This window comes from Contarinia nasturtii, unplaced genomic scaffold (genome assembly GCF_009176525.2).
Source record: "Contarinia nasturtii isolate CC-2019 unplaced genomic scaffold, AAFC_CNas_1.1 Cnas_scaffold_864, whole genome shotgun sequence".
NCBI classification, from domain to species: Eukaryota; Metazoa; Arthropoda; class Insecta; order Diptera; family Cecidomyiidae; genus Contarinia; species Contarinia nasturtii.
This window is the reverse complement of record NW_022198211.1, coordinates 3,083,798-3,094,341: the sequence shown is the minus strand read 5'-3', so window position 1 is coordinate 3,094,341 and position 10,544 is coordinate 3,083,798. Positions and strand designations below refer to the sequence as shown.

General features: G+C 36.2%; 1 protein-coding gene across 1 annotated transcript; it reads right to left on the bottom strand.

The window, feature by feature from the left end:
• Positions 1–1,570: 1,570 nt before the first annotated feature.
• On the bottom strand, positions 1,571–9,755 carry LOC116342431 (receptor-mediated endocytosis protein 6 homolog). Its single transcript, XM_031770039.1, has 9 exons — positions 9,434–9,755; positions 7,470–7,669; positions 7,249–7,401; positions 6,738–7,174; positions 3,361–6,673; positions 2,713–3,284; positions 2,473–2,643; positions 2,304–2,400; positions 1,571–2,206 (listed from the first exon to the last, which is right to left on the bottom strand). The coding sequence occupies exons 2-9, from the start codon at positions 7,614–7,616 to the stop codon at positions 2,066–2,068; spliced, it is 5,031 nt and encodes a 1,676-aa protein (XP_031625899.1). The 5' UTR covers positions 7,617–7,669; positions 9,434–9,755; the 3' UTR covers positions 1,571–2,065.
• Between the last annotated feature and the right edge of the window lie 789 nt (positions 9,756–10,544).

The following is a 10,544-nucleotide window of genomic DNA, read 5'->3' as shown; positions in this document are numbered from 1 at the left end:
AAAATTGAATTAAAAATACCACATTTTTTCTTTCTGTGCGCTGTGCGGGTTGGTATAAACACAGACTTGATGCCAAAAAATTGTAAGGCCCAACTGATAGTGGACGCTAAATCAATCCGAAAATTAAGCACGGTGCCGACCCGTTTGGTGAATCCAAAAATGGAGAGACTCCCATGGCATTGGGCGAACAGTAGAGTGGTTCAATTTTGACATTTTTTCAAGAATCAAAAATCGTACCACTATAACCTCTGAAGAAAGGTCATAGAAACATGACTATAACAACGAATTCGAAAAAAAATGATTTTTGGTGATGCGCGGTTCCAGGTGGTTTTTTAAAAAAAATCAAATTTTGATGAGTTTTGAGCACTTTAAAAATTCCGAACCACTGCAAAAAAACTATGAAATAAAAAAAATAAGAAAAAAAGATGAAAAAAAAAATTGTTTTCACACGGAATCGAACCTGAGACTTTCAGTGTCATGCACCGTAAGCGTAACCACTGAACCAATGCAATGCTTAAAATTTTGAGGCACCAAATGGATAACTTGAAACTCATGGAATTCATAATTTGTATATACGCAATTAGATGAACTAATACAAATGAAAACAAACATCAACATACAAATAAGCTACAGAAAATGCTGCTTTAGTGTTTGTATTTTTGTATGTATTTTTGGAACATTGTTTTGTCAACGACTATACATATGATGTATGGGAGATACATACGATATAGATATTTACCATACAATGATTTTTAGATAGGATAGATGCGTAAGATCTCCGCAAGATCCAGATCCAAGCGTGCGTACGCTGCCGCATGATGCATACATATATAATACGCACGCAAATTCATTATTCTTATTTCCCCTTCTTTGATTCGCATGCCATAGCATTACGGAGTAAGGAATGTATGTATCACGCGGCTACGTACGCACGCTTGGATCCGGATCTTGCGGAGATCTTACGGATCTATTCTATCCAAAAATCATTGTATGATATTTACTTAATAAAGCAATTTTTCAAAAATAAGTTTTCATTCAATTCGTAAGGAACAATCGTTCCATCTTTCAATTTATATGACTTTCGAGCATACCTAGGGGCAGGGCAGTACTAGAATAATAATTTTTGTTTAAAGTAATTCTATGTTGTGAGTAGTAATCCATATTAATTCGCATGTGTACGTTGTGTATTACATTTGTTAGGAATAAAGCGATCGTCGTATATTACGGATTGAAACAATTTATTCGATATTTTCCATTTTTTAACAATAGAATGTCTTATCCGAAATATACGGCGATCGCTTTATGCCTAGCGAAGGTCATACACAACGTACACATGAAACGTCATTGCACGCTGTTAGAATTTACGTAAGTGTGTATTACTATGGATTACTATTCACAACATAGAATTACTTTAAACAAAAATGATTATTCTAGTACTTCTCTGCCCCTAGGAGCATACACAAACCCATTCATTGTTGACGCACTAGAATTCTTTTAAATAAAGGGGAAATTTTTTTGTAGTTAAATGTTCTAGGTTTTCTAATAAGAATTAAGAAGACATTTCACGAAATTTTATTAAATATATTTTATTTGCTGCAAATATTCTTTAAATTCTACAAATTGTTTAACCGTTATTTCAAAAATATTGGTTTATTGTAATTAAGTGAGTGTTCAAAGTTAATTTATATAAAAATTTCATGTTTTACTATACCTTTTCATTTTTATTCGTGTATTTGGCCATGAAGAAATTGCAATAGATTCGAAAATGAGCACCAAACATAAAAATTTCGATTATACATTTTTTTTTTAAAGCAGGAGTTGCTTACAATTTATTCGGAGGTGGTTTAGTATTTTTATTCTCTTATCCTAAATTATTTCAAGTGTAAATAACATTTAAATACATCACTGTAAATAATTTTTCTTTTACTTTTTTTTGGTGTTTTAGGTTTTTACCATTCCAATCGAACACAGTTTGGAAATAATAATAAGAAAAAAATGAATATTTTTTCAACTTTCAATGAAAAATCTATTTACAAATTGCTTTGAATTTAGAGAGGGCACTAGGTTAATCGCGATAGTCCATGGTTTTGATAAATTGGACCGCTGAACAGAACTGAGTCCACCAGTACTGATCCTCGCCTTCGATTTCTTCGCCAATAAATGCGTTCACATATTGAATCGTTGACAATAAATACGGAGGATTGGCCTATATGTAAAAAGTGACGAAAACCAAATTCAAAACATTAGAAGGGATACTTATTTTTCTGTGTTTCATTTAGATGAAAGAATGTTGGAACAAGTACCATTATCACAACATAAATCAAAACTGGGACCAAATCATCAGCCGATGGGATTCGGTTTGAAGACATTTGTAGTAAATTCATTATGCATGTTATACACCTGTAAACCAAGAGTTTTCATTTAGAAAAATTGGAATTCTTTTGTTTTTTCTCAGAATTGAATCAATCTTACCGAACAACACACTGAACTTTTTCGCGTGGCGTTTTGTATGCTGAAATGTACGAGATTTGTTGTTGAGCAAATGGCCATGGAGATTCAATCCAGAATGCCTTTGGAATTCTAAGTGCACTGTGTGATGGCGTAATGATTGTAGACAATTTTCGAATGTGTTCGTGCAATACTCTGAAAGGCAAGTGACAAAAAGTCGTTATTAGAAATGTAATTGGTGAAAGATCGAAAACTCGAACTTACTCATCACGTGAAAGGTCAGCATCATCGTTTGGAAACAGCACTTGTCGATAGAGTCGTTGCAGTAATATCCGTTCGATACAAGTTCGTGCCTCATGTAGTTGCCAATCGGCCATTCCTTGCAATACTCCATCTGATTTCAAGTCGTCCATCAGTCGGTTCATAAAATCCAGCATTATGTCGATTTTCTCATCGAATACGGTTAATTCAGAAAATCGTTCTTCAAATTGTTCGATAACCGATTCACACTTTTTCAAAAACATTCGAACACAAACCATAATCAAGTGACGATTGCACATTTCACGGTCATTCTTTAATCGATCCTCGAATCGATCAATGTTTTCCAGTGCGGACAGCAAATTTTGATGATATCGCATTAAATATTGCAAATAACTTTGTCGCTTCACCAAATCTGACTGAAGATCGGCAATTAAGGTCTGCTGTTGCGATTGATCCAATTGATTGACTGACCGTATCGCCTCGGAAACGTATGAAATTTGCTGGAGATTTTGAAGATTTTGCGCTTGAGCCAATTGAATGTGCAGATATACGAGTATTGGTGGCGTTTTATTGCACTATAAATTGAAAATGAAAATTGAATTAAAATCAAGTCCTTTTTTAATAAATATATCCATTATTTTAGTAACTTACGTTTGTGTGTCGGAAATCGGCTGTGTGTAAATCGGTTGTCGATAGAACGAGACGTAACTTTTGTTTGGTTTTTGTATACAAATAAATATTTTCATCGTGTAACATTCCAGCCAAGTGATGCTCATCTGTGCTCATGAGACTCTTTCGATCATTGTTCAAATTGTGTCCAATCGAATCTGAATTGGTAGCTTCACTGGATGATGAGATTTTACGTCTATATTTCTCCAAAATATCTTCGGAATCATTGTATCCATTTTCAATTGATGATTTTTGTGAAGTATTTGCGAACAATGAGCTACTTGCGCTGGCACCATTTGATTCCATTGACAATGGCATGGCCGTATAGTCTTCGAATGTGGCGCGTGGCATTTTACTGTTACGACGAAATCCTTTTTTTATTTTACTAAAGAAACCGTTTCCGTTGCCATTTTGACGACCATTCGAATGATGGGGTTGATGGTATGGCGATGTGTTTGGTGATCCATCAACCTTTCGTCCATTGCTATTTTTATCAGCCGATGCATCGAAACTAATACTTTTCGGAATAGCACCCGTATACTTGGCTGTTGTTTTATTCGCTGAATCGGTAGACGTCGGCGCTTCAGCGCCAGTAAATACATCGCCACTGCTACCGCTTTCCATTGGCGGTTGACCAGCCGAATCTTTGAGTGACATTGAAATTGTTTTTTGCACCAGCAAATATTCATCTTGTCGTTTATTTTTATCGTCATCGGTGGCCGAACTCGACAACAATTGTAAACTTGATGTTTTTGTTTTTGCGATAATCTCATGATTTTCATAGTTTAAACTCTTTGCAAAACGTTGAACTGAAGCTGCGGTTATTGAATTGCTGCTTGTATTGGCTGTTGAAAATGAGATGCCATTGCGACGACCATCAAAGCTTGCGTTCAATGCACGTTGTTCATTGGACATTCGACGGCATTCAACCGGTGTTTCTTCAGAGAATTGAGCACTTTGATGGTTGCTGCTATCATTGTGTCTCAATTTCGTTGTGCTCGTACCTTGTGCACCCAATTCATCTTCGGCAAATGGATTTATGATGTCCGTACTGGTTTTCACCACATTCTCTTCCTGTTCAGTCGAATTACCATTTTCACGTAGAAAATCATTCATCGAAAAGTTTGATTTGTTTGTCGATGACCGCTTTGATTTATTCAGTGCGGCCGCATCATCTAACGTGGATGATTGATTGGATATGCTGCTTTCAGCGGAATTTTGACGACGCATCGTTGAAGTACCGGTCGTTAAAAATGGATCGCGTTCAAAACTTTCATTTCCATTTGGTGTCGAACGATAATTTCGAAATGCACTGTCTGTATACCGTTTGTTTGTCGAGTTTCGTGCATTCGAAGCCGATGGCGATGATGTGCTTGCGAATCGTGCATAGTCTTCATTTGGAAATCGGGGTGATTGGGTGCCACGTCGATCATCAAAATGTGAACTTCGATTTGTGCCAAAAAGCGGTGAATCGGGTGCCCGAGGTGCAAACATTGGTGAATCCGGAGCACGATTACGTGGTGAAAAGAATGGCGAATCGGGTGCTCGTTGATTTACCGGAATTAAATCGGGTATGGGATCACCTTCGGACCGATTTGCGTCGGTCGTGTCTGATTTTGCTGCAATACTTTGATTATCATCCGTATCAACTTCGGTCATTTTTTCCGAATCACTTGCAAGCACATCGGTCGACCACGCCGATTCGGATCGTGTGTCGGACGCATCGAGGAAATTGGCTCGCAGTTGTGGATTGGCCAATGGATTAAAATTATTATCACCCGGTAGAACCACAGCACTTGGTATCAATGGTGTGGAAAAGTTTCGTTCATTTTCAACTGGTTCAAGTGTTTCTGAGTCACTTGCCAATACATCCGTTGACCATGTATCTGATATAATCGAAATCGTTTCATCGCCTTCGACCAATTTTTTAATCTCAAATTTACAAAATTTGTCATCGATATCCGATCGTGCTTTATTCAGAATTTTGGCCATTTGTGGTGTCGGAATTTGAACATTTTCACCTTCAGTGACTTGTGACGATGGCGTATCTCGGCCACTAATGTTTGGCGTACCACGACCAGAAACATTCGCTGAAACCATATCCGACAAATTATCGTTTAAATTTTGATCATTTTCCTCCAATTCCAATGAACTGGTAACCGAATGGTTGCTCGGCGCTTCACTAACCACTTCTAAATTATCAATCGATTGATCGTCTTGCGAAAGTGAGAATCGTGTATGTTTTCGTGTTGGCATCACAGCGCCCAATTCATCATCGAATGCCACATTGTTTGTTTTGTCAAGTGTATCAACATTTTCTTCGGTGAGACCAGGTTCAATTTCATTGCTGATATTATTCATATTGAGTACTTCTTGTTCGGTTAACAATTGAAATTTTGTTTCTTCACTGATCGTTATCGGAATCATAAGCACATTTTCATTGTCAACGTTGTGATACACATTATTGTTGATACCAACTGATCCATTCACACTAACACTAGCCGCATATTCATCGCTGCCCACATTCAAACTAATCGATTTCGCCAATTTGTTTCGTGTACTTTTACCCAAATTGATTAGCTGCTTTGTTTTACTTTGACTCTCAGTTGTAATCGTAACTGCGTTGCTGGTACTTTGGTCACCATTTAAAACCGTGCTTGGTAGTTGCTCAAGAATTTTGTTCAATTTTCGTCGATCTTCACCACTAATTGTCAGCTCATCATTGTCCAATACGGTGCGCAAAAAATCCACAAAAATGTTGAGCTCATTTTGTGTGACCAGCACATGACCACGGCCAAAATCATTTTGATGCGGTATTGCCATCGAACTGACTCGTATATCATTCTCAGTCTCAAGTAATTGTTCCATCAACTCGGAGATAATATTGCGATCGAACATGCTAAACAATTCCACATATTTTGGATCGATGTCTTCATGTTTCATGAGTGCAAACATTTGCAAAATTTGCCCAATTTGAATGAGATTCATGCGTGCATTTTCGGAAATCGGTGCATCGGATATGCCATATAAATCTGGGCTTACAACCGCCGGGCAAATGAAATTCGTAAAAATCATATCAGTCAAAATGTCGTTGATTTCCTTATCGTTTACGTGAACCGATCTGAGCAAATGACACATTGTTTGTACGACCCAACGCATGGTCGACGGAAACATTGCCCAATTGTTACTCAACGATTTTATAAACAATTCCGTTAGTTCGAATAATGCTTCGATTGTTTTGCGTCGAAATTCGTTGAACTTTTGCGCATATTCATCGGTACCTTCTATTCCAAATCTGTTAACGGTAAATAAAAGAAATTTAGTACAATTGCCAAAATAATGTGTTTTGTTTTTCATACTTTTTCAGTCGTTCCTTTGCCGCATAGTTCTGAACGGCTTTGTTTGCATCGATGTCCAATACTAAATCGTCACCGATTAATACTTTCATAACTGGCTGATGCAAGGCGGCTGTTAGAAATAATTTTGCCGAAAATAAACTCTCATGAAGTCGACTGTAGAGACGGGAAAATGAACATGATCCACTGCGCAACATTCGACGTGGATTCTCACTAACAATCACTTGTATTTCAATCAAGTCACGTAATAGTCTCAACACCAAATCGACATCCTTTGACAGAATTGCGTTGCCATAAAGACCGGTGGCCACCGTTTTTACGACCGAGTTCATTTGATCATTTGAAATCTCCTCCAATCGGTCACCGACCGATAAACTTTGCGCTAATAAATACGTTGAATGATGCAGGAAATTCAGCAATTCATTGTAGGCAAGGACATGCTAAAAAAAAAAAACAAGAAAAAACCCAAACATTTATCACCTTGCTCTCAAAAAGAAAATAACATGATTCATACTTCGTATTTGACGCCTTTTGCTTTGTGCGCCTCGACAAATCGCGTGTTTTCCAACGAATTTGCTTTGTGACAACATTCCGTTGGACCGGTGTCGGGTCGCGATATGATCAAACTGTTAAGATTTTGTCGTTGTTGTGAGCAAATCCAGGCCAACTGTTGATTGAAAATAAATGCACCATTATAAATTTGCATATTTAAATGAATTGACCATAAACTCTCACCTGCGCCACATTCGATGCATTCCGACCAAGTGTTTCGTTGAGGCGATTGAACGAAGCCTGTTCATTGGCAATGAATAAATGTTCCTGTCTCAACGAGTGTGCCAAATCGATAATTTCCAACAGATTGCCATTGTGGATGGACTGCATTTTTGGAACAGGACTTACTCAATTTGAACGATTTTATCAAACACCCAGTTCAACTGAAATGAAAACCGCAAATGAAATTAATACGTATAAGTGTCTCGACCGAATACAAAAAAGACATTTCCGTGTGAAAATATCGCACACAATTATCTCGCTCATTGTGTGTGACACACGAGTAGTCGGTTGAACGCCCACTTAGTTTAAAAATTTCGTACAGATCAAAACGATAGCACCGCGCAGAAAAAAATGACAATAATTTTGATTGAATGTTTTGTACAAACAAAAAATCGTATAACAACGACGTTCGTAATCAGAAAGACAAAGGCACACAGTGTCACGGTAATTCCATACGAGCACAACAACAACATAAAAAAATTATAAAACACGGAACGGAACTGCAAAGCGGATCACACACATAAATGCAGAGAGTGAGAGATAAATGTTCTATCAGCAGTAATACAAGTGTGTATTGAATTTTTATTTCGAAGCGGTTCCGTGCATGAATAGCACACATACGTAATGCAGATTTCCAATAAATAATAATCGACGTGTATCGCATGTGAGCTTCACGGCATTCAGTTTTTATCAAGGTTATGCACAAAATACAAAATAAAAGTAAAGAAAACAACAACAATTACAGTGAAGAACGAACAAACCGCGCAACAGACAAGCGATGAGTACATTCATATGTTTCTCATTCGATTCACAATGTAAACACTTAAAGACAAGCAAATAAAGCACACGAGCGGTAACAAAACTCAAAGCAACAGTAACAACGTCAAACGAAAGAATATTCATTTACGTTCGATTGTAATCCATAAACAATTAAAGAATTACGTCTAAATCCGATAAGCGTTGGAATAAATTTGTTTGTTTCTGTTGTTCAATTGAATTGTGCAAAGCACGAATTTAGCGCTATATTCTGCTCTTTGCTCTCATTTCATTTGACCCACGCGCGCATATTTTGCTTCCAATAACAAGGAAGCAACAACACCAACAAATATGCTTAAACGATGAATAAAGTGTTGAACTAACGACAACCACGATTTTTTTTTATCATTTTCATTTATTCTTCCATCATTTGCTTGTTGCAAAATAAAAACAGAAAACATTCAATTTTTCTCACTTGAATTCACACATACAATTTGTTTTTGTTATTAGTTTCATTAGTTTGTTTTGCTTTTGATTCGTTCAGAACGTGCTCGGTGTCGTTGTGTATGTGTGTGAGAGAGGAAAGCATCTCACATACAGTCAATCAACATCTATCTTGTTGTTTGACTCAGACACATTCACGCGCAAACATCACACACTACCAGTCTACCATAATAATTACGATGACAATGACGACAACGACGGCGACGACGATGAAGATTGTTTCAATGATTTGTTCACAGCGACATGCATGCCAGCTAGACTGAGCGAGACGGACTACAAAGAGAAAACATGAAACAGAGAACACGAACAGCACAAAGATGGGAAGAGAGACAAAAACTATAAAATGCACACCATATTATTTTCAATATTCTCTCACTGTCTGACTATATGCGTTATTTCTATTTTAGCCTAAATTTTACAATGATTTTAGAACATTCTGTCGTTTTTCCTTGTTTGTCGTAATGTAAACACCAATAAATTCAATAAGTGTTTTGGCTTTGGTTTTTACTGCTGCTCATTTTTCGAATTCATTTTAAATTATTGTCATTGAACTTTGCACGCAAACAACACAGCTTATTGAATCAATCCTTTCACAATTTTTTTGTAATTTCAACTTTCTAACCCAGCATTGAACAAAATAAAATACTGTCAGCATTCTTATTCACCTTTTTCATCCACATTGATTGCCTTGACTGGACGATCTCTTTTTTTTTTTTTGTTTATATTCTCTGAACTTTTGCAAGTCGAACCAAATTAAGAAAACAAATACACCATTTAATTTTCGCAAAAAACACAACACAACACTTATTTTGGATAGAAATTTTCACGTTCCTTTGATTCGTTTGGATATCAAATAAAAATTCCACAACTTTTCAACTCGTTTACAATTCGTTTCTCTTAGCTTATCTTTGTTTATAATTTATGAATTCGTATTTTTTGTGTACGAATTGGATCACATCACTACGAATACTATATATTCAGTCCGTCAAGCAGCCACATAATGCAAATATGCTCGTGATGAATGTGTGACAGGGATAGAGCGTTGCATTCAGTTTTGCAAAGACATTTCGTCGTTGTTTGTATTTGTGAAAGTGTTTTGGTTTTATGTGACGCCTGCCATTCTCGACCGTATTTCACTACAGTGTAAGACTTCTTTTTGCTGCTATTTGAAGCGCAGTTTGTTGTTTACAGACATCAATTGTATGTGTTGCCATCTAGTGCATTTAAATGGAAATGAAATAAATCGTAAAAATTCCTTTGAATTTCAAGCAATTTTATTTCACACTTTTTTTGTACAATAATATTTTCACAAAAAATTGTCAAAAAATTTCAGATTCTGATCTTAATTCTTATTTCACGAAATATATTGAATATTTCAAACAATAAATGTTGATACTAAAAATTCCATTACATTCGTGTGCAAACTTTGTCTAATTGAGAAAAAAAAAAGAATATAGCCAGGATCAAACTAGAAAATTATTTCAAATTGTATTGGCGAATAAATTCGAGGATGAGAAATTTTAAGGGAGTCGAGACTGTGTAAAAAATGCCGTGTGTGGATTTTTATGAGAATTAATAGATTGAAACAGTGGATTAAACGCGATTAAAAATTTTCAATCATCTTCTATATCTTTTTTTTATTTTTAAGTTAAAAGTAACTATTTTTATCCCTCTCATATCCAATTATAAAACGGAAAGAATTTGATGAAAAACAGATTTTCGTCTGTGTCAGCAAAAAAATGAAATTTCTTTTTTTTTCGATCAATTATAAGTTCG

Excerpts from the sequence above, each read along its gene's own strand:
- LOC116342431 (XM_031770039.1), bottom strand. The coding sequence starts at position 7,616 with ATGCAGTCCATCCACAATGGCAATCTGTTGGAAATTATCGATTTGGCA. Across the intron at positions 7,402-7,469 it reads ATGCATCGAATGTGGCGCAG|TTGGCCTGGATTTGCTCACA; the intron begins GTGAGAGTTTAT and ends TTCAATCAACAG. Across the intron at positions 2,401-2,472 it reads AAAGTTCAGTGTGTTGTTCG|GTGTATAACATGCATAATGA; the intron begins GTAAGATTGATT and ends CTTGGTTTACAG.